Source organism: Coptis chinensis, chromosome 8, assembly GCF_015680905.1.
Source record: "Coptis chinensis isolate HL-2020 chromosome 8, ASM1568090v1, whole genome shotgun sequence".
NCBI classification, from domain to species: Eukaryota; Viridiplantae; Streptophyta; class Magnoliopsida; order Ranunculales; family Ranunculaceae; genus Coptis; species Coptis chinensis.
The window spans coordinates 67,583,479-67,608,159 of NC_141463.1; the positions used below are offsets into that span (position 1 = coordinate 67,583,479).

Genomic DNA, 24,681 nt, shown 5'->3' on the forward strand with positions numbered 1-24,681 from the left:
GGAGAAGCCACATATCGAGTGGTGGATAATTTTCTTCTTAACCAGCCGATCCTGGGTGGGTAAGCAATTCGCAAATAACTGCCAACCAGTAAAAGAATGTTTCGGTATAACCAACTTACCCCAAACCACTCGATGCCATTTAACTTTTGGTCTGAGCTGCTTTAGTGACATGTACGTTGATTTAACCGTGAATCTGCCTGTAGAAGTCAGTGTCCAGATGACTTGGTCCTGCTGTAGCAAATGGTTTATTTCAGTGCCTTCAATCTTCTTTTTCAAAGCACTATTTGGCAGACTAGAGACAAGGTGGTTCCAATTACCATCAGAAATGAGAACACTAACCAAAGCAGTGTAAGGGACATGTAGCAGTTGAACTGCTTCAGCCCATTTTATGAGAGGAGTGTCATGGCACCAAGGGTCATGCCATACATATGTTTGCTCACCTCTCGCTATCTGGTGCCAAATAGCTTCTGTGCAGCTTTGCGATTCTTTAGGACATTCCTCCAGACCCAATAACAGTCTGCTGGGATTTCCATCGTCCAGAAGTGTTGCTTCCTGACATGATGTTCAACTATCTATTTGACCCATAAAGAGTCCTCGTAGCTGGCAATCTTGAACACAAGGCCACAGTAGGCAACCTTATTCCACATGCTGGGGTCCACAATTCCCAATCCTCCCTGTTCTTTATCCATTCTAATGAGTGAGTGGCTAGCATGGTGCATCTTCGGTGTCATGTCTGGTCCTGCCCATAGGAATCGATTACAAATCTTAGCAATATCCCTCAAAGTTTTTTTGGGTAAAACAAACGTTCGAGCCCAGTAAACATGAAGAGATGATAAGACTGATTGAATCAATTGGAGCCTTCCCGCATGAGTGAGCAATTTATTCTTCCAATTAGATATCTTCTTGGTGACCATTTCTGTCAGAGGCAGGCATTCTTTGATACCCATTCTTGCTGCAGTGAGTGGCAATCCTAGATTAGTTACAGGGGGATGTACCAGCTGCACTTCCATAATATCCACCAATTCCTGAGCTTCGTGATTACTCATGCTTCCAGCAAGGAGGGTAGTCTTCTGTCTACTTAGCTTCAGACCAGTGCACTCAGAAAAATCATCAATAGTCTTCTTCACTGCCCTCACTGTCTTTTCATCCCCTTTACAGAACACCAAGACATCATCTGCAAAACGCAGATGCGTAATGCCTAGTTTCTTACATTTAGAGTGGTAAGGAAATTCTTTTGCCATAACACTCCGGTTCAGCATTCCACCAAGTACCTCCATGACAAGGACAAATAAGTAAGGTGATATGGGGTCCCCTTGTCTGAGTCCCCTACATCCAGCAAAGTAGCCCTGCGGTGTACCATTAACTATAATAGAATAGAATGGTGAGAAATAGCACATCTTTGTCCACTCAATGAACTTCTCATGGAATCTGAATCTTGCCATTACTTTCTCAATAGTTTGCCAACTGACTGTATCATATGCTTTGGTAATATCAATCTTGATGGAGCATATTTTAGTCCCATGTGCTCAATTATAACTTCTGATAAGCTCATGAGCCAGCAGCAGGTTGTCTTGGATCGATCTGCTAGGGATGAACGCCGATTGTTGCATGGAAATGATGTCCGGCATATACGGCTTCATTCTATTAGTGAGTAGTTTAGATGCACACTTATAGATGACATTGCAACAGGCAATAGGTCTGAACTCTTCTACTCTTGAAGGAGTTGCACATTTAGGGATGAGACAGATGTGGGTAAAGTTGACTCCTTTATTAATAGTCTTCAATGCAAACACAGAAGTAACAGCTTTGACAAACTCTTCCTTCACATGCTGCCAGTTTTTTTTGAAGAAAAATGCATTGAAGCCATCAGGCCCTGGGGCCTTGTTATCTTCCATATCAAACAAAGCTAGCTGTACTTCTGCCTCAGTAAAATCTTGCACCATAAGCTCTGCCTCATTTGTAATGAGCACCCTTGGGAAGTGGAGATCCTCCAGGATTGCAACGTCACATAGAACAGGGGCAGGCTGTCCCAACAAGCCTTTGTAGTAGTCAACAAATGCTTCTGATACTCCCACATGACCTTCCCTTCTAACCCCAGTAGGATCTTGGATTGCCCATATAAGATTCCTGCCTTTTCTCTCTTTAAGCATCTTGTGGAAAAATTCAGTGCATTTATCCCCGTACTTCATCCAATCACATTTGGTTCTATGTCGGAGATCCTCCCCTTCCATAATAATAAGCTGACAAAGAGTGGTTCTAGCTTCCTTCTCTCGTATGCATAACAGACTATCCATAGGATTGCTTTGTTGAGCTTTCTGGATGCTCTTGAGCTCTTTCCTTGCTGCTTCTGTCTGCTTAGTTAAATCCGAACAGTAGAATTTTGCCCATCCTTTTAGCTTACTCTTCAGCTTCTTAAGTTTTTGGGTTAGGATGTACATGGGGCACCCATACACTACTTCATTCTAGCTTTCCAGAAACGTGGCCAAAAAATCAGGATGTAGAATCCAAAAGTTGCTAAACCTGAAAGGGAGACTTGCAGAGACATTATTCAAGATAGAAATGATAATAGGTGAGTGGTCAGACGTGCCTGGTGGCAAGAATTCAGCAAAAGAGAAGGAAAATGAAGAGCTCCAAGAGCTATTTACCAAGCACCTATCAATTTTAGACCACTTCCTGGCAAAGTTGGTCCAAGTGTAGAAACCCCTGGTAGCTTTGATATCATATAGTTCGGCTTAAACAAGACAGTCATAAAAGGGGCCTGTCTCCCGAGCATGCACTGCCTCACCTCCAATACGTTCAAAGGAGTACAACACATTGTTAAAGTCCCCAGCAACACACCACTCACCCTGAACTCCATAATGGATAGAGCAAATATCTCTCCATAATCTTAGTCTGTCAGCACTTGAGTTGCTGGCATATACCACAGTTAAGAATAACGATTGCATAGTAGGTAACAGCTCAACCTTACAGTGAATAAGTTGCTCCGTTTCCATAATTTTCACCAAGGAGATAATGCCCGGATCCCATGATAGCCAAACTCGACCACTTGGACTACTGATGTAATTGTTAACAAAAGCCCATGAAGGGCAACAGATGTTGCTGATAGCCTAAAACTTCTCAATCTTGACTTTAGTTTCCAACATACCAAAAATGCACAATTTATTTACATTTCTAAAACTATTCATGTATCTAGCTTTATTAGTGTCATTGAGTCCCCTCACATTCTAGATAGCAATCTTCGTCATTACTATTGTTTGTGTTTCCCTTTCCTACTCGAGCCCTTGTTCTTTCCCTTTCCATTTTTACTGGAGTTGTCCTTAGCCTGTGACCTTGTTATTACTTGCAGAGGAATGACAGCTGATGTGGCTTCTTGCTGTGGCTGCTCGTTATTAAAGAGATCCTTTTCTGGTTCAAAAAGGTCGACTTCAATGATTCCATCTTCTAACACTGTTGTTTCATAAACTACTTGCTTATCCCGAAACTGCGATTCTTCAACAGATGTCGGGACTTCACTATGAATGATCAACTCATTACTCTGTATAAGATCTTCTACTGTGTTTTGGAGGATGGCAAATCTACCTCCACTAACATCCAATGCAGGGAGCTGCTACCGTGTTACTAGTCTCAGGGATGGATTCAACTATTACATCCGTTGTGCTTCCCTGCATACTAGCGTTAGCTCCAGCTAAAGGGATTATCGCTCCCACATTTGGCCCCTTAGTTCCTACGCTTAGGGTACTTTCAGCGTGAGTACAGCCCACATAAGGAACTATAACCCTGCTATCATTACCACCTGTCAAGCTCACATCTGCAGTAGTAGTAGCCACCACTACTTCTCCTTCTGCCCCTACTCCATATTCTTCTGTCTGCTACCTCATGGTATCTCCTTCATGAGGACACTCTTGATCAGTAGTGTCTTCATTTGTTTGTGCATGGCCGTTCTATGGTGTGTTTCGTCTTCTCCAAACTCGAGCATTTCTTCCATTACACTTGTCATCTGTGTGCCCAAATCGGTTACATTTTGAACAGGATACTGGCCTCCATGGGTATTCAAGTGGGACAACAACATCTCGATTTCCTGCTTTCACTGTAATGACCTCCTTGTAATCATGATTCACAGGGAATTCAATGCAAAACCGAGCAAATGAAAGTCTTTTCCATTGTGCGGTTGCAGCATCCATAAACATAGGTGTCCCTCCTATTAGACTCGCTAGGTATGACAACCTATCAAACGTCCACATTTCCTTAGGAACATCCATCAACTTGACCCAGACCGGTGCCGAAGCCACCTTATTTCTGTAATTATCCACTTCCAGTGTCCAAGCTTTAACAACAAACACTTTACCAGCTATAAACATAGGACCTTCTTCTAGTACCATTTGTCGATCTTCGGTGCTAGTGAAGCTAATATAAAACAACTCCTTGTCAGTGGTAATTTCAAATGAACCCTTTAACTTCCACTTCTTCTCCAGAAACTCCTTAACCATTAGGAACGGCAGTCTAGAGTCCAGAAAATACCCCACCAAATATTCATCCCACTGTTGAATACTTCTATCAGTTCTTGGGGGAATTGCTCTACTCCATCAACAATGACAGGTGTGAAAGATTTAAATGCTACAGTCGTGTCTTGAGCACCATTTCTATTAAACAACGCACTCCATGAATTTGGTAAGTTTCCAGCTTGTCTATTCATATTTGACGACTGCTGAGGGTTGCTATATGAGGCTATGATGACGAGGGAGGATCAGAGTCATGAAGCTCTTAAAGTCCTTTAAACTTGCAATGTTCACAGTGAAGGATTTTACCATAAAAGGAATGAAACTGAAGTCAAGTTTGGAAAAGCGAGGGAAAACTCTGCGTTTTAACTAAAAAAGGAAGGGAGAGGTGTATCGGATCACATTAGCAACTTAAGTTATGTTGCTACCAATCGCCCTAAGAAAGGACCCCATGTTCTAAAGAAATAAAATGTTAATGATAAGTGTTGATAAGGCTTCTCATGGTCTAAACTATGAAAAACTAGTAGCAGATTAAATATATTAGGGGGGATTCTAAAATCTCCTATTGTATCTACAAGAATTATGCAGGACTCAGGCTTGTAAAAGTCAGAGAGGGGTCTCTCTATTTCTTCACCCATTGTTACAAATATAGTGGTGGTGAGTGTAGGTGGTGTGGGTGTGTTGTTGTGTGAATTTCTAGGTAGACGATAGTTTTTGTGTCTACGATAAACTAATACGGCAGATTTATGCACACCAGATCTTAATCTCATACAAATTTTAAGTATAATATGCAATCAACCTAAGAAGCATGCAAAACTAGCCTGATTATTGCTAGAAATATAATCCTCTTACGGCAGATGCGAAGATGTAAATAGGTGTAACCTGGAGCATCCTTGCTACGCGTATAAATAGTGCCTTCAACAGCCTTGAAGCACGTCTATTGCTACTATAACACTTATACGAGTATTGGTCCAGGTCCACGGTGTGGATTGTGAAGTCCTGTAAAAAACTTAACCTGGTCAGTATTACCTAGAGGGTGGGTGCGCTCTCTAACAGGCAAATTTGGGCGCGAGGTGCGCTGTATGTTAAGTATAAAGGTTAGAATTTTTACTGTGGGCTTCGTGTTGGGCCTGGATGTCAGGCCTGTGGTCAGATGGTGAAACGAGCTTTGGTAATGGCTGGGCTTACTAATTTTACTACTAAATTCTTTTCAAACCAACGGCCAGGCCACTTTTGAATTGAGGGAGGTTGTCCGTGCATGCACGTTCCTTAATTAAATAACCTCAATCCTTTAAGTTTTCTAGACACCCTATAGTATGAAAAATTAATTATGAAATAGTGTAGTTGGTGGGCATATGAGTATTGTACTATTCAACTTTGGAGTGCGGGGCGCACTCTAGACATGCAATTTAAAGGCACGGGCGCACTCTCAAGTAAGTACAGTAGCTTGAATTTTTTTTCAGATAAGTCACTATGGTGCAATAAGCTAGATTCTCAACTCGTATGCACTCAGACAATTTTCAAAAACAATACGAACTAGTAAAAACAGTTAAGGTTTTGAAAAACAATGAACACTTTTTTTTGTATTCTAAACACTCGATACGTAAACAAACAAGATGGCCAACAGTGCCATTTGGTATTAGGGTAAATGAAAACTAGAAGTGGAAACAGTGTTTAAACATTACTACTCATGCATATCAAGATAATAATATACTCTCACATGTCATGTGATATAGGGAGTAATCGTGTTCGATCCACTCTTGTTTGCATGTATTTAATACGAATCTAGAATAAATAAAGCTATTATTCACTAATGAGAGTAATATTAGGCTATAAAAACAGTAAACTAAATATGCTAAAACAGTGATTTACGATGAGAAAAAGATATAGAGATGGATAATCCACCACACAATTCGATTGACTATTAATTTAGTTGTCGAATTTCTTGTTTTGATCCTTAGTAAACACCAAGTTATCTATAATCATGGCTTCACTAGCATGAGAGATTAGCACCCCCCACAAATCTCTTTGATAGGGTTTCTAATCTCTAGTTCACCATTATAAGATTCATCTCTAAACTCTCTCAATGATGAACTTGAAGCACTTTAACTAACGACTACTCACTACAACAGAACATGTTTTTAGCAGCGCCATACCCCATCGCTAAAGGTGCCTTTGAGCGTGGCAAAAGATCTGTCGCAACGCACCAAATGCAGTGTCACCTGCATTGTAGAAAAGAAGCACGCTAAATTATGTTAAAAGAACCCAAATATATCTCCAGCCTTATAATGGAGTGGTGCAAGTGTATACCATTTGCAGCCACACGATCAACTCGACAATGGCAAAGATTAACACGCCCGGTTTTCATTAATGCAAATTATGCATCGAATCTGCTATAAGAGTAGCAAGTATTTTATCATGAACCAACTCAAAGGCTGTGAGCCTAGACCCCTGAAGTTGCAGGATGAGAAGAATCATATTAGGATTTAAAGATACAATATGTAGTTCAATTTTGAAACCAACACAACAATTATTTGTTGAAGAGATCCGCTAAGCGGCTCATGGATTACAATGGGGCTTAATTAATCGCCTTTTAATGTTAACGACCATTCCATAATATGACAATAAAGTTATTATTTACAATGTTTTAAGAAATCAATGACAACAACTAGCAGATCTCCTTTTGTTTAGAGAAATTGATCCCTAGGACGACACAATTTCTGGGGATTATGCCATTACTAACCTCAATTTGTAACTTTATCCATGCACATTGATTTCTACATAACAAAAATCAGCCAAGGGATTACACCTTTAACGTTTCAACTCGCAAGTTTTTAACAGATTTCATTATGGTTGACTAGTATCACTAATTCACGACTCTCTGAAAAATTGTGATAGAGTGAATGCCTCATTAATAGTCAGTATCCAATACATCCCACTTCTCTCTCTGTGTAAAACATCACCCTAGGCAATACAACCTTTAAACATAGACTCTAATGCTCCTGTTCAATTTCTTTTTCATAATCACTATAGTATTGGACGTTTGTAGTATAGGATGATCAAGATAGCCGTTTGACATATTGGATTAGAGTCTAATGCTCCTATTTCATAAACACCCTAGGTATCATGTCATCTTTTAAAATGACTAGTTTCGGTCAAATTCAAATGCCAAAACTATAATGACAAAGATACAAGGTAACGTTGGGGTACTTGCCTAGTCAAAAGGTTGTGTCTCTGTGCAAAAGGCCTTTTCAAGGACCCCATCAGTATGAAGTGCACGGATAACTCCGAGGGCAATACCATATCCAGTTGTTGCAAGACTATTGAAACAATGTACAGGGTGAATGTATCAGAACCTATTTTACATAAGCTCTTACTAGATCGATAGAATAATGCGAAAGTCTACAATATTGCAAAGTTCGAGCACCTGCCAGTGTTGCAATGAGTTAAAATAGAAATGTTCTTAGAATCCTTTAGAGCATTCTTAATAAAGCTTGCTCCATATGAACCAATAGCTTTATTTGAAGCAACATCATCCTCAAGCATGGTTTCAGCAAATTCTATGTAAGCCTGAAGAATGATAATACAGCGTTTTAGTTTCTCATCAGTGTAACAGTTTTCCAATCATTCTAAGACTAGAATCTAGAGTTAAATCTACTACCTGAAAAACATATTTAGAATCCCTTGAAGAAGCAAAGACTCTTTGTTATGACATCTTTAAGTTTTCTTGTGGCATTTGACAAGTTTACGGCGGTTAGGCGGCTGCAAATAATAATTCATAAGTCATATAATGGTTGGGATCTGAAAACGACATCTTAAGAAAAAGAGGTACCTGGAGACAAGATAGTCTAATTTATTGAAAAGAAAAGAAGATGCATTCTCAGATGTTCCAACAAACAGCTCCATGTTAAACACTTCCACAGCCAGGGAAAGGGCTGCGGATATAGCAATTGCAGGTGCCCCATGAACCACCATATCCCTTATAGTATTCCTGGAATAAAACAAAAAGATACTAAAAGGTCAAAATCAATCCATTCTTTCTTCCTAATTTGTTCATCAATCAAACCTCGTAAAATACCAATAGCGTAAATTTCTTTAAATTTACTTTCTTATATAGTTTGACTAAACTACTGGATACAAGTCAAAGTTCCACAAAGAAAAAATCGACCATCCCTTAGGGGGCTAGAGCACTGATATGGATAAATAGGAAAGAGATGCTAGTTGGCTACACAAGGAATCAAAAGAGACATTATGATAGACTTCAAAACTACTAAACAAGTTCCTATACAAGATTTAACATAATTAAAATCCTATCTATGCTGACTCCACCTCGTCAAGTAAACACAACCAATCGAGAAGACGACATAGGATAGAGACAATTTTAAGACAAATAAAAAGAGAAAAACGAAAAGGATTACCATCCATCAGTGGCATTTCGAACGTCCAAATAAGTAGTCTCATGAGGAAGTTTTGTCTGCACATTCCATTCATGAATTTGAGCTTATTATAATAAAAAAATGAATGTGAAGCTCATCACCGTTACCTAAGTCATCACCAAGGTTGTCACTTAATGAATGTGAGCTGCTATGTGTTTGTCCCTCGTCCATGTGCAAAGAGCTATAATACAATACAGGTAGTACCGTAAATAGTAATCAAGATACATAAAGCTTACTATAAAACTTGAAAACATGTAATGAAATAAAAAAAACAGGCTCAATCCAATTTAAGAACTAAAACGTTGATGAAGTATTTGTCTAACAAAAGAGGAATGCTTACTTGCAGAGGTGAAGTTGTACGACACAACTACTACAAAAAAACCAAATGCAAAAGGAAAAAAATCAAATTTTAATCAAAATATTCAAATTTATTACCTTTACGGCTTATTTATTAGTATTGATTAAATTTTAATAAAAAAATCAAATTTATTAATATTCATGCAATTAAAACTTGATTTTACATTGAATTGAATGTGGGTGAGAGAGAGAGAGAGTGAGTGAGAGGGAGTGACGAATTTGAGAAGGTGTTACCTTCTTGAAGTGTGAGTGAGGTAAAGGCAACAGACAACAAGCTTGAGTGAGAGGGATAATAGTTAGGGTTCTCTTTATTTTTTTAATTTTTTCATAAAATTTAAGGTGGGAATTGAAATTGATTTGGCGCCCTGATAATTGGAATATATATGCCAACAGCTGAACTCGCAAGAACAAACCGGTCGGTTAATAAGTACAGCAAAAATTTAATCAACAGTCGGAAAGAAAGGATGGTTAAAAACTGTCAAAGTAACCGACGGATAAAAGCTCTCACACAACCGTCGGGTATAACCAAAACACATGAAGTGCTGAAAGAACTAACTGGACGGATGGCAAAATAATACCCGATGGATATCATTTGCAGGACCGTCCTACAGACTGAAACTGTCGGGTAATCTTTCTCGAGTCTGTCAGATAAAGTCATTTTTTGGTGGTGTATAAACACACTGAGGTTATAAAAAGTGAGAACAAAGTACTTACTAACAGACTCGAAATGCAGCCATTTGGGTCCAGTCCCACTGGCGGACTGATCGTAATATGACAACTAAACTTTTGCCTCCTTAATTTTTCATTTCTCTATCAGTATACCAGATAGATTGAATCCCTTAATAACCAAAAGTTCAAATTCTCTAATAATTCATAATGAAATATAAAGTATTCAGATTGAACTTACAACTTTGTGTGGTGGAATGAGAATCTCCTTCTTGATTCTCTGGAGTATCATCAGAGGGTGCATGAGAAGGATGACCATCTTTTAAATCTTCTGAAGCATCATCAGAGAGAACAGGAGCAGAACTGTCTTCAAAGTGTTCGGATACCAACCTCCTCATTATATTACGTATCAAGTCGGAGTTAACAAACTCAAACTTATGCTCTAGTGTATGCTGCTGATTAAATCGGCCTGGAAGCTTGGAGAAAGTATTATAACACTCTCCACACAAATCAAAACCAATTGCCTCCTCACAGTCATTGCATTTATATCTCCCACTAACTATAGGAAACATATGAAGGGTGCAATCAAGAGGTAAGAGAACGAGTGAAGGAAAAAGGTATCACTAGGAAACTATTGGATATCATCCTGTTGAAGATGTTACCATAAATCAGTATGGCCAATATGTTTCAAACATGGAAATAAGGCAGCCAAAATTCAAAATTTTTGTATGCACTAATCTATCTGAACTGACTTTCCAATATGAAAAAAATAGATCCCCCGCCACCAAATTAGGTATTTCAGCCTCTAATCCAAATATCATCATACAATACTTGCATGTTGACAATTATCTGAAAGTGTGTGACACTCTTTCTGAAATGACTTAGTACAAATAAGAACACTAGGAATTTACTCTAATTGGTTCAGCATGCCAGAAAAAATATAATATCTTTCAAATAACAAGAAATTATGAGAAAGACATTACCCCACAATAATCACAACCAATTCCAAGATGGACAGTTAAACCACGGTCGCCTAACCAAGACAAGTAACTCCAAGTAAGAGGAGGCGATGATTGAGGACACTTTTATCCACCAAGTCCGGCGCCTAAGAACATAACTTTGTCTTAGTAAATATAGAAACAAGTTGTGCTAAACGATAAAGACATGTGCACAACACATATATGTTATACGAAACATGAAATATGTATCACTTGAAAGGAGATATAATATAGTTGATACACACCAGCTGATGGATTACCCTGTTGTCCATGAATAGGTTGAAGCTAAACATCCTCTCTTCGCAATGCATATTCTTTGGGGAATCTTTTCTCCAATAGATGATCAAGCTCTAGACAAACCTTCGGTAATCCTTTAGGATGTGAACTTTGACAAAGTTGACATCTAAGTACTTCATTTAGTAGAATAATTGTACAAGATTAACAACAGACTGCAAAAAGAGAGAAATCAAGATGATTTGACTTCAACATGATACATGTCATTGATTATATGATTCAAACACGAGAGAAACCATTCACTACAATAAAGCACATAATTTTTTATCGAAAAAAAAATACAAATTTCAACAAACCCAAACTCAAAATCGACACTATTCTGGTGGTGGGCGATTACCTTACAATCAAAACCCCAATCCGCAACCTAAAACCGAATTCAAAGCTTGGAACTTTAATATGCAATATGAGGAAAAAAAATAGATCGTGAGAAATCCGGAAAGCTTATCTAAATTATCTTTTTCGGTGGAAGAAGACTAACCTGAATTCAAGGGTGGAAGATTGAAGCTACCTAGCTATAACAATTTTTATATTGAAGAAAGTAAAAGGGGGGAGGGAGTTGTTAGAGAGAAGAAGTGTTTTTAGGGTTTTATTTTTATTTTTTTATTTTGCTAAATATATCGTTTCTATTTTGTTATTTTGTTGGAGCCAAAACAAAAAAAGATGCCCGCGAAAAAATTTAGGCTGTGAAAAAGCCCAATTGTGACGCCAACCTCACCGCAACAAATGTATACCAAATATTGAGAAAGTTGAATATTAAATCGATAAAAACTTATTGCGATGAATACTGCGTTGCAAATAATTCCACGTACAGTGGCAGCGCCATCTGCGTTGCAAATGTTAAAATCCCTAAAAAATATTTATTATTGTTTAAAAAATATCATAAAAACAAGCAATTGCCACGGTCTAGGTGTCACAATATGTGAATACAAGTAAAGTGGGCTCTCATGGAACGAGAAACATGTAGCAACGCTAGATGGCATTGCAATAGATGTGTTTTAGCAACAATTTTTTGGCGTGACAAAAGGATGCATTACAAAAGGGCCCCTCTGTTGTAGTGACTACATTAACTACCAATCATCCTCACGTGGCTTCATAAATCTCCTCTATTGGAGGTTTAACCTTGTGTCATCGGATGAATTAAACGAAAACAATAAACTAAAGATGTAAAAGTAAAAGATAATCGAATTAAATTCATAAACTAATCTTTATTTATTGAGTTTAATAGAGGCCCAAAGTCCCCCTTCCATGCCTTTCGTGCATAGGCATGGAAGGGGGACTTTGGGCCTCTAATGTGAGCCCAAAGTCCATTAGATTAAGTCTAAAATAGCCAATGCTGTTAGAAAATACTTCAATACCATTTTCATATACTTTTACAGCTCTAATTAGGGCAAGACTAGGTCCATTGGAAAACTTGTTCTGAGCCAGTCGTTTTGACATAAAGTAAGCCCAATTCCGAAATCCGAGTCAAAAGATGTGCCCTTTTGAAGTTCATATGACTTTTTGTCCTTTTTATTCCCAAATTGACTCTGACTTCCCAACTTTGACTGGCCTTGAAAAGATTTTTTCTTCTTGATTCTTGGGCTTGAAACATAGAACTCTCTCAACAATCATCTTGACTCATTTTTTATACAAAAATGGTGTCTTTAGTCACCTAATCAGCTTCAAGACCTGAAATACACAAAAACACGTAAACAGTACTAACTCTCATTTATTGTAAACATAATTGGCCTAAATGTAATACTATTAAACTACAGTTTTTGGTGTTTATCACTCTCGGTAATACATTAAATGACTGCCCGAGCTTATATAAAAGGAAAGAAGATATTAATAGCATAAACATAGGAACAATCTTAAGTAGAAATAAGTGTTAACGATGTTTCGTCCAAAAAGGCATCAACACTCGTTTGATTGCCTAATTGTAGTCTACTTATGAGAACAACCATAAAGTAGAAGGTCGCAAATCAAAGGTATCGGTGGATTCAAATCTCTTGAATTCCTTCTCATAGAATAAATCACTAGTTTAGTTTAGTTTAATTAGTTTAGCATTAGTAATCCTCAAATCTCTACAACTACTATTTTTAATCTATCAAACCCAATTCCAATCCTGTCCTTATTCACAATACAACTTAAAATTAGGACGATATCCTACTCATCCTTTACTCATAGAGGGGTAATTAGGTTTTGATCTTACATAGTTTTGGTTAACGGCATCCATCATCCGTTATATTCTCTCCTCATCTCCATTCCATACACCAAAACTGAGTGTGTCAATGACCACTAGGAGTAGGATTACTATCTCTACTTTCTTTGGTTTGAATGTAGCATGGTCAGTGTGTTATCTTAAGTATGTTAGGGTTGAAGCCTATATTTATTGTTGTGTCTTTGTGTGCCTCCTTTTAATGATCCAGTCTTAGGGAGGCTTTCTAAGGTTTAGCTATTTGCAATATAATAGGTAGGGGTCTGTCTTAACCCCAGCTTAATTTTTCAAAAAAAACTTTTTTTTTATCCTTCCAATAGATCGATCACTATAAGATGTTAGTTATTGGAGACAAATTGAATATTTTTTGCAGTAGAGATTTTTGCAAAGTTTGGACTCTTTCTTGTAAGAGCCGCCTGATCCCAGAACCAAAATACTTAAATCTATTCTTTATCTATATACCACACCACGTTGGCTCCGAGATCACGTGATTAATTAGTTCCAAGTCTAAAAAATTTACACTACTACAAAAAGCCAATAGATCACATTTTTTAACTGTGATCAAATGTAATAGAGCACACTCTTGAAGTCAAATTAGGACCGTGTTTTACATACCATGGTGTGGTCTTTTACTTGAGGCATTATAACACGTTATTAATTAGAACCTAAAAATAACTCACGTCAGTTATTTTTATTTTATCTAAAGAGTCAAGACAGACAGATGATTAAAATATAACATACAATAGCAATGAGATTATCTCATGTATGTATCACTACTTGCCATAGAGCATACTGGAATTCTATAAGACGGCAAGATTGAGATTGTGAAAACAAAGTTTAGTTGAATAGTAAGTGATGGAATTGGCTTGGACTCTTTCAAGTTCTTCTCAAGCTATAATTAAAAGGTGATATGAGCTTAGAAATGTCTATAATTATAACTTGATCATATAGCTTTGTACTCTTCTTACGCTCTCATAATGATTTTTAAGTTGATTATAGACCTTTCTATGAAGTGATTGAATTAAACAAGTGCAATTGCTGGAGAAAAAGAATAGTTATATAAAGAGAAGTTCTTATCTCAATTGGTCTATGGATCGACAACCATAATACAACAGATATATAAATAACCTTTAAAGCCAAATAAAACAAAGTACATTAATGTTTTCCTTTCAATACTTCGAAGTCTAAAGTATAGAGAGAGAGAGAGAGAGAGAGTCATAACATCCAAGCAGCGTCATAAACCATAGAAGTCGTATTTTTCTAGCTGCATGCACTTTGTCATGTTGTGTTATAGATTCTAGGTTACGTAACACAATGTGTTACACTATGAAATAACCTAAACCAGTCAGATTTTGAAAACCATAAAAGCGGAAGAACATAGTTAACAAGGGACAAACTGTTAAATATTTTAATTTGGCAGTAGTAAGACCACTTGAAGAGACATATTGCTTCTACCTATTTTAAATAACTTTTAGAAATTCCAATGGAGTCAATCTTAAGGCTTTTGTCTTTGAAGAGTTAATTTTATTTAGAGAAGATTTAATTGTTTTGTATATATTTTTTAAAGAAAGACTCATCCATTTACCAATCTTTTTCACGAGGCACGTCATTGCTTTCACTTGGTTATCCTCCAAAAGTAATATGATATTACTATTTCACTCCATCTTCAATATTTTCTTATTGTTTTTTTTCCCACTATAAGAAAAAAAGGCTTTATATTATTGTTAAAAACAGTGACAAAAAGTCTTTTGTCACTGTTTTTTTTTTTTCCAAAACCGTGACAGAGTGGGGGTCTTTTTTTTTTTTCTAAAACCGTCACAAATATTTGTTCCATACTAGCCTATCTCCACCACATAAAACGGTAACAACTGCTCAAAACCCATCATAAAAAAACGTATCTTTTGTGACAGTTCTAGCAAAATGGTGATAAATGTTATAATTTTTTTCAAAAAAAAATCCTATATATATATTTGAAAATAGACATTTCATATTGAATTGGACCTGAAACAAATATACAACTAAAATATAATCCAGTAAAATTCAAATAGCATTCATAAATGCTAACTCCATTGAACATTCCAGTAGCAAAAATAAACATAAGACTTAGGTAATCAATATGTACTTAATAATATACAAATGAATGAATTAAGAAAGAATTGTGACCAAATTACATTCACATCAAACACTCATGATTAGTCTTCATCATAGTTCATCATAGTTTGACATCTATCTGAGGTGGAAGTCTTCTTGGCCAGAAAGTTTCTTGATCTGGAAAAGTTAAAAATATAAGAAATAAAAAATAAAAACTAAGGAACTAAAATATCAAAACATGCAAGGCTTGGGCAGCTACCACACTACAGTACTAGGCCATCTTCATCGAATACCTAGCGACCATTGTTGATCCCACCAAATCTTAAAAATGCTAAAGATAAAGTGAATGACAAGAAAATCATTACCTGGCTTTAATGATTATTCCAATAAAGAGAACTACAAAACAAATAAAATCCATATAACAAGTGCTTTTAAGCTTTAGTGAATATAGGGTTGTACAAAGTCAGATAGCAACATTTGTAAAAGTTGGACAAGGGAGGATGTAACGCCCCAAAACTCAAACCTATGACACGTGGTTTATCTGGAAAATTTTCTACAGAGTCTGTATTTTCGATATTTCATAAATATAAAACTTGTCCTAACCTAAAAATTTAATAAGAATATATCCAAACAAAATATAAAACTTCATTCCTCAGTCGTAAACCCAACTACTAAAAGATATATTGATTCGTAGAACCAGCTACTTAACCATCTTGACTAATACCAATTAAGTCAAGTAACCAATCCTCGAATATGAAGAAAACTATAAATATACAAACAACATCCAGAAAACCCTAATATATGACTTATACAATGCAACTAACATACATACATCTCCACGTTATCAAAACAACCTCAACAAAACCATCTAACCCTACATATTCCAAATACACCCATAAACGAAGGATTGACAAATGCCAGATCACTTGAATACCAAACTAATATAGACTACACAAACTAAACAAATAAAGATATCTCTAATATGGCAATCGCATGGATACAAACACGACTAGAAATAATGACACCCATAGCAGTAAATATTTAAGTTATAGTAAAACTTACTCTTATTGCAATTTCCGCATCTGCCTATTTGTAACCAAATGACATACGTAAAACATTAAACCTAAATCACTTAATTTCAGTTCTTCCAAGCAAAAGTATGTAAGGATCTAATATTAAACATATCACACAGATCACACTAAACACACTCTAACATATATATATATATATATATATATATATATATATATATATATATATATATATATATATATATATATATATATATATGTTACAAAATAAAACAATGATTAAACATCATAAACAAGGAACTCTACGGGGTGGGTATCTACCTATAGAAGCGGCTGTGCTAGGTCCTACGTACCCTTTTAGGGATCAAGTCATACGTAGTTCTTCCTTTAGAGCTCGACAGTTCAATAGTAGAACTTGACAGTTCATCCCTTCATCACTAGAACTCGAAAGTTCAATACTAGAACACGACAATTCAACACTAGAATATAAATCAAAAATTGTTCGTCATTCAACTTTAAGTACCTGAGAAGTACTTCCAAACTCCGAATATGCACATAAACCTCCAACTTTTCCTAAAGGATTTTACATGCAGTCGACTTTTCATCAAGACGTTACACCACTAGTCTGAAATGCCATTCTACAACAGATAGTTCTAAGAACAAGAATAAAAGATAAGAATATATATCAAAGAAAAATGTCATTCTGATCTCCTTTCTACCAGAAATTTTAGAACTCCACACGACCAAATTCCCTGTCCAAAAAACCACTACAATTCAATCAAATAGATGGTGTCGATGCAGCCAACGGATATCCTGAAAATTAGTCTAATGGATAACCTTGCCACAACTACATGGTGCACCTAACAATCAGTACACTTTGTGGCTGAAATGCAACACGAAAACTGCAGAGAAAGCAGTCCACTGGATAGCTTAATTTCGATCAAAAAGATGGCTAAATCTAAATCTACCAAAGGACCGTATTCCAGCCCCCAAGATGAATGAGAATGTAGTTCATTACCTGTACCAAGATCAGCCCCTACTTTGTCCTATTCAAACATACTTAATCTTTATATACAACAGTAAAGAAAACCTCATTTAGTAATGAAATGTGTTGCTCACCTACATATTAACCTTTCCACTAAAGACTTGTTTGGGATCCCATGATACATGCCCAAATCAACCTCTACCTTTTGTAAAGAACAAATATAATCAGTTAATGGAGTTTCAATGAAGATATAACTATATAAGAAACAAAAACTGTAAGAAAAATGGAATGTAGAAACTTAAAAAAGGAAAAATACCAAAGAAGGTGAAATGCAAATGGGGGGGGGGGGGAGGGGGGGAGGTGGTATTCTAAAGGCAAACAACTTTGACTGAACAAAAAAAAACTAAAAACAAAATGAGGGCATTTAAAGGTTCGAGACATGCTGAAGCTAAGAGAAAACAATGAAAACAAAAATTGAATGCTTCTGGACCTGGACACCTTGTCATTAACCTAAGTTCATGATCTTATTAAGTTTTTTATGCAAAACTAAATTCATAGACAATATGGATTTATTTACACCAGAAAGAAACTTAGTTTCAATCAACAAGGAATCTCTCACTAATCCTTACCATATACCAAACTCTCCAAGTGAACCACTAACATCAACCAAATACCTTATATCTCGTACCCACCAATCTACAATAGAGTCTATGAAGGCTGTAAACAGATTGTGCATACCTTATATCTCGTACCCACCAATCTACAATAGAATATGTAAAGACGCCTCCTTGGTTGAGTTCTCTAATATTATAGTGAGCAGTAGTCGATCTTGGCCAGCCATGCCTATATGACTCCTCAATCATGTTTCCTTTGAAATCTATATCACGGTTATACAAGTTTATCATAGTTGTTCAATACAAGTGAAAGAAATGTCATCATTATCATACACCACTAGTCCCATTACTAAACAATATCTTATTGTCCTCATTTCATTATCATACACGTGAAAGAAATATCCTCATTACCCGGGTCCAAAGGCATTTCTTGGATGCAACACGCACTTTAATATCCCATCTAAACGATTTGCAAACAAGATCAATGCTTCTGCTTGAGCTTTTAAGTCATGGCGCGTCCTCTTACTGCACCATATATAGAACTACAGATAAAATTTAGCATGACCCACATGAAGTACCTCATGTATACCATAATAAAACTACATCACCTTTGGTAAAGCACGATACATAAGCCCATTGTTTATTACTTATTGGAACTACCTTTACCGTAAAGAACAAACAAAATCGTACAATGGAATTTCAAGTAAGATAATTAGGGTCACTACACTAGTTTCCTATAACAAGTCATGATAGATAAGTTAATTAAGGTTAGTCTTAAAATCTATAATACAAAGAAAACAAATCGAGTCAAAGCTAAGATGCTGCCAATTTGTCAAAAGCCCTTTTTCACGTAATGTTAGATCATAATAGTACCCAAGATAGCAAGAAGAAAGTGTATTGTGTACGAACTTATGTTATGCAAGTCGGGTGTAGTGTATTGTACGAACTTATGCTACGCAAGGTATATCTCAGTTTGCAACCAGAAACACAAACATCTCCAATTTTTTCTCATAAAATTTAGTTCACATAAAATACAATAAGTTCGACAAACAAATTTAAACTAATAGTTGCAGCATTTCAACTCAAAAAGTCAAACATTTAAACACAAATGCCTTAACAAAAATCCAAGGCATGAGTTCACTCACTATTTCCAGACAAGGGGAAGCTTCTTGGTCCTCTTATAGTAACAAGCAAGCCTATAAATCCTGCTCTCAACAAAAATCAACCTAAACTTGTTGTCCTTATTCTTCCTGTTCCTCTCCAAATGCTTACGAATAGCAACCAGCTCCTTAATCAAATGGCACAGATCTTCAGGGATCTCATGTGTAAGCCCTATAAGGCTATAACCCCGCAATATAAAGCAACCATTTTTAATTATCAGCACTTATAACTCAAATACAAAAATAAGACAATAAATAAATATAAACTAATGAAATCAATACTATATCAACTTATTTTACGACCACCGAGGTGGCATGTCAGCTGGCCTGAAGTAGAGTAAGAAAGTAAAGGCGCGAAGCACCATATCGTGACCGTGGCACCCTGAAAGGGGACAGGCCGTACAGAGGCAGGTGAGAAAAGTGCGGTCAGAGTCAAAGAAGAGGCAATTTAAAGGGGAAGGAACTGGGGTACCGAAGCGGGGCCGCGGAACCCTAAGAGGACAGGTGTATAAGGGTGGACCGAAGGATAGGAGGGAGATCAAAGGTTGAAAAGGGAGCAATGGTGATATAAAAAGGAACAGTGTAAAGTGAAAATAGGAGGGGGAAAAAAGAGAAAACAGTGAGAGAGAACCGAGACTTAGGATCTGAGAGGTGAGGATTTATATTCATATATTTGGTGCCTTCTGTGAAGACGAGGTAGGTCCACGACTTGAGAAGAAGGGAAAAATTGCGGAACATGGCTCCAGCTAAGAGAGGAAGAGGTAGAGGAACAGGGAGAAGATGAGGTAGAGGGAGACCGAGGAGGGAGGAGACCGTTCCAAATGAAACACCGAGTGTGGAAAACATAGAGGTAGGGGTAGAGGAGGTTGAAGATTCGGTGGCTGAGGCGACTAGGTTGCTTCAGGAGGAGGTAGGTAGACTCAGGGAAGAGAATGATGAGTTGAGGAGAGAAAGAGAAGACACTCAGGGGGAGCAGAAACAGCAGTGCTTGCGGGTAGTGAAGTGGAAGTGCAAAGTGAGGAACTTCATCAGGCAACCAGGGCGAACCATACAGGAGGCATTACCATGGAAATGGTGCAGACGATGATTGAAAGAGACAGAGAGGCTAATAGCACGGTGGAAAAGGAGAAACACGGCGAAGCTAAGAAGATGGTCGAAAGCCTGAATCAAAATCCACTGGCTGATGTGGTCTGGAATTCTGAGATACCCAAGAGGTTCACGTAACTGCGGTTAGAAAGGTACAATGGAAAAGGAGATCCGGTTGACCATTTGCATCACTTCAGGCAGCAGATGTCGCTGTGGCAAGAGGTGAAGTATGACGGACTCCGTTGCATGATGTTCCCTGCCAGTCTGAAAGGGGGAGCCTCCGATTGGTATTATTGATTGGCGTCGCTGATAATGATAAAAAGATAGTCTTACTCACAAATAAAGCGATGAAACTCTAAACGCAAGTAAAACTATAAACTGAACTGTTACTTATCAAAGATATTTGTTTTCTACTCTCAAATCTATTGACGTAGAGTTGGAATAGAAGATTCGTTCCACTCCTAGTCCTTTAGCATTCAAGTTTTCTACAATTGATGGTCTATCCAAAGTCAATGAGAGATTTACGAGGGAATTTATACTACAATATGAATTCAAATAACAAGATACGAATAACGAAATGACAGGATGATAAGGGTTTGAATCTAGATAAAGAATTAAAGGTAATTGAATCCACCTTAACTCGACTTAATCTACTAATAAAGACTCGTCGTGATCCAAATTGCAATGCTTCATATATCAAAATGGTAATTCTAATCCCTAATTATACATGGAATCTCTACCAATTAATAACTAGCATGTGAGGTCGTCCACCCATTCTCATGGCGAATCAACGACCTTCTAGAGTGGATTAAACTCTCACGATGATTTCTAAGTTAACAAATATCAAGTTTCATCAAGGCTTCTTCAACCGCTCTAATGGAGGTTTAGCCTTGATTCATCAAGCTATCATTTCCCATTGAATTAATACTAGACATAATATAAAGATTTGAACTTTACTAATTTTAATTAACAATACTTCAAATCTAATTAATAACTAAGAATTGAATAACAATAAGAATTGAAATTATATCTACAAATTTAAATGACAAAATTGAAATGAACAAGAATAAACTATTTTATTTATCTAATCAATGAAGAACAATGATTCAAAGAATTAATCTAAAACAATGTATGAAACTAATTAATTTAACTAATTGAATTCAAAAACTAGATCTACAAGCTATTTTAATGGCTACTTTCTATTCTAAGCTATCTAACTATATGTTTCTTAAAAGCTAAGTTTTGTTTTATGTAAAAAAGAAGACCAAATCCACAATTTCATGCATGGGCTGAGGTCTCATGTTTTGGGCTGAAAAATCGAGCCCAAAGCCCAATTTCTTCAATCAACAGAGCCTGTTTCAGCTGGCTTTGACTTCAGTAGACTTTTTGTCCACTTTTGCTCCTCTGATTGGGTCAATGCTTGGACCATTGGAAAGTTCTTTCCGAGCCGGTCATTTTGACATAAGGTAGGCCCAAATCCGAGGCCTGAGTCCAAAGATATGGTCTTCGGAAGTTCTGCTGACTTGTGCACTGTTTCTGCCCGTGTTGACTTTTCAGCTTTTGATCGGGCTTCATAAAGGCTTTGTCTCCTTGAATCTTGGCCTTTATCACAGAACTTCTTAGCAACCAACCCTTCACTCCTTTATATTGCCAAAGTGACACATTTCTGCACATAATTGAGTTCCATGCCTGAAATACATAAAAGCATGTAATTAGCATTAACTCTTATTTATTACTCGCATAATTGGTCTAAAAGTAGTATTATTAAGGGGTTAAAACTATAGTTTTGGGCTCTTATCAGTCGCGGAGTATATAGAGGTTCGAGGAATTGGAACAAGCTTTTGTTAATCACTTCATCCATCAGAAGAAGAGGGTAGTGGATGTAGCAAATCTCTTCAATGTCAAGCAGAAGTCCGCCGAGACACTCAGAGACTTCCTGTGCATATTTAAGGAAAAGACGCTGAGGGTGGAAAATTTGGATGAGCGCACCGCGGTCATAGCCTTCCAGCATGGATTGAAGCAGGGAACCCGGGTGCATGAATTAGTATCTAAGATCGAAGTTACCACCTTGCATGCTTTGTACCTGAAGGTAGAGAAATCTATCAGATACGAGGACATTTTGTAGAGGACTAGTAAGGAACACAGGAAGTCCGACAACTCAGTGCACGCCGTGAGAGCGGAGGACAGAAGAGACAGGGAAAGAACCACGGCAAGAGAGGGAGGAAATTATAGAGGGGAGACACAGAAAGCGGAGAGAGGCAGAGACCAAGCCCGAAGGGAGTACAGGGAGAGAGAGCCTTACCGCAAAATAGACTTAACTTCACTGAACAAGCCGTTGGAGGAAATCCTACCACTGATCAAGGGACAGCAGCACTACGAAGAACCGCGGAGCTCGCCTAAGGAGATAGAGAGAAAGCCATTTTGTACGTATCATCAGGTCAGAAATCATGCTACCAATGAGTGCTTTGCTTTACAATGGTTAGTAGAAAGAATGATTGGGAGAGGACAGCTGAAGGAGCATGTCAAGGAAGTGCAGCCGATCGAAAGGGCTCCTGCCGTGGCCAGAACCCTAAGCACGATAAATGTTATTTTCAGTGGAGAAACGCTGGGAAAGAACACCCACCGAGATAAGGTGAGGAGGACAGCCAGTCTACAACAGATAAAAAAAGTTGTGAGCAGTCTGCGGCCAGTTCCAGGAGGTGGCAAAGGGAATGACAGGATAGAATTTACTCTGAAGGATCTGGAGTCGGTAAGCGCGCCTCATGAGGATGCGCTGGTGATTACCATAGCGATGGGGAATTACATGGTGAAAAGGATGCTGATACACTGTGGGAGTTCAGTGGATTTGTTATTTCAGAGCGCGATGGAAAAAATGGGCATAGAAAGGAAGCAGATGAAGCCCCCTCAGACCAACTTGTTCAGGTTCAACGGCAGCATGACTGAGCCACTAGGGGAACTAGTACTGCCAGTGACCACTTTCACCCGATTCCTGGTAGTGGATACTAACTCGCAATACAACGTGATCCTAGGAAGAAAATGGATTCATGAGATGAAGGTGGTCCCATCTACTTATTACCAAGTGATCCGCTTCCCGACAAATAGAGGGATGTACGAGATAAGGGGCGATCAGGTCGCGGCACAGAACATCCACCAAGTGACAGTGAGGGGTCTTAGCCGCACACCTAGTAAAGAGGCGCCGGAGATAGGGGACAAGCTGGCATAGCAATTACAGACTACGGCTGGAGAGAAGAGGCCGCTCGTCGGGAGCAAGATAATAGACGAGATTGAGGTCGTGAACATCGGGGTAGCCGAGGAGGAGAAGTTTGTAAACGTAGGGACAAGTTTGTCAGAGGATTGGAAAAAGAAATTGGTTGCCTTGTTAACTGAGAATAGCGATGTATTTGCATGGACGATCGAAGACTTGGCGGGGTTGGATCTAGAGTTCGCATGTCACAGATTGCATATGCGGGAAGGTGCCCGCCCAGTCCAACAAAAAATGAGGGGTATGAAGCCTCAATATGCGCAGGGAATTCTAGAGGAGGTGAAGAAGTTGAAAGATGCTGGAATCATCCGCGAATGCCAGTTTACTGAATGGCTGTCGAACGTAGTCTCGGTACCGAAAAAGAATGGGAAAGTAAGAATGTGTGTGGATTTCACGGACGTCAACAAGGAGTGTCTGAAGGATTGCTACCCGATGCCGCGGATAGATGAGTTGGTGGACCGAGCAACAGAGTATAAGTTCTTTTCATTCATGGACGCGTTCATGGGCTACAATCAGGTGGTGATGTACGGCCCGGACCAAGAAATGACAGCGTTCATAGTGGAAGGAGGAACGTACTGTTACACCAGAATGCCTTTTGGACTAAAGAATGCGGGGGCAACATTTCAGCGAGTGGGGGAGAAGATGTTCGAGACTAAAATCAGAAAGAAGATGGAGATCTATATAGATGACATGGTAGAAAAGAGTATGACTGAAGAGGAGCATTTGGAGGGTCTGAAGGAGACGTTCTCTATACTGCGGAGACACAAGATGATGTTGAACCCGGAAAAGTGTTCATTTGGGGTGACATCCAGAAAGTTCATGGGGTATATAGTCACATATCGCGACATAGAGGCGAACCCAGACCAGATTAGAGCCTTGTTGGAAATGCCATCTCTGCAAAATATGAAGGAGGTTCAGAGGTTGGCTGGTAGGGTCGCGACACTCAATAGGTTCATATCCAAGTCATCGGATAAGTGCCAACCCTTGTACCTACTATTAAGGAGGACA

The 24,681-nt window shown here is 38.0% G+C and overlaps 1 protein-coding gene and 1 pseudogene across 1 annotated transcript; one reads left to right on the forward strand and one right to left on the reverse strand.

Annotated features, from left to right (window-relative positions):
- Positions 1–6,659: 6,659 nt before the first annotated feature.
- LOC147482572 (methylthioribose-1-phosphate isomerase-like) lies at positions 6,660–9,177 on the reverse strand (annotated as a pseudogene).
- A 13,725-nt stretch (positions 9,178–22,902) lies between these two features.
- Positions 22,903–23,634, forward strand: LOC147482573 (uncharacterized). Its single transcript, XM_086579348.1, has one exon. The coding sequence runs from the start codon at positions 22,903–22,905 to the stop codon at positions 23,632–23,634; it is 732 nt and encodes a 243-aa protein (XP_086435474.1).
- The last annotated feature ends 1,047 nt before the right edge of the window (positions 23,635–24,681 follow it).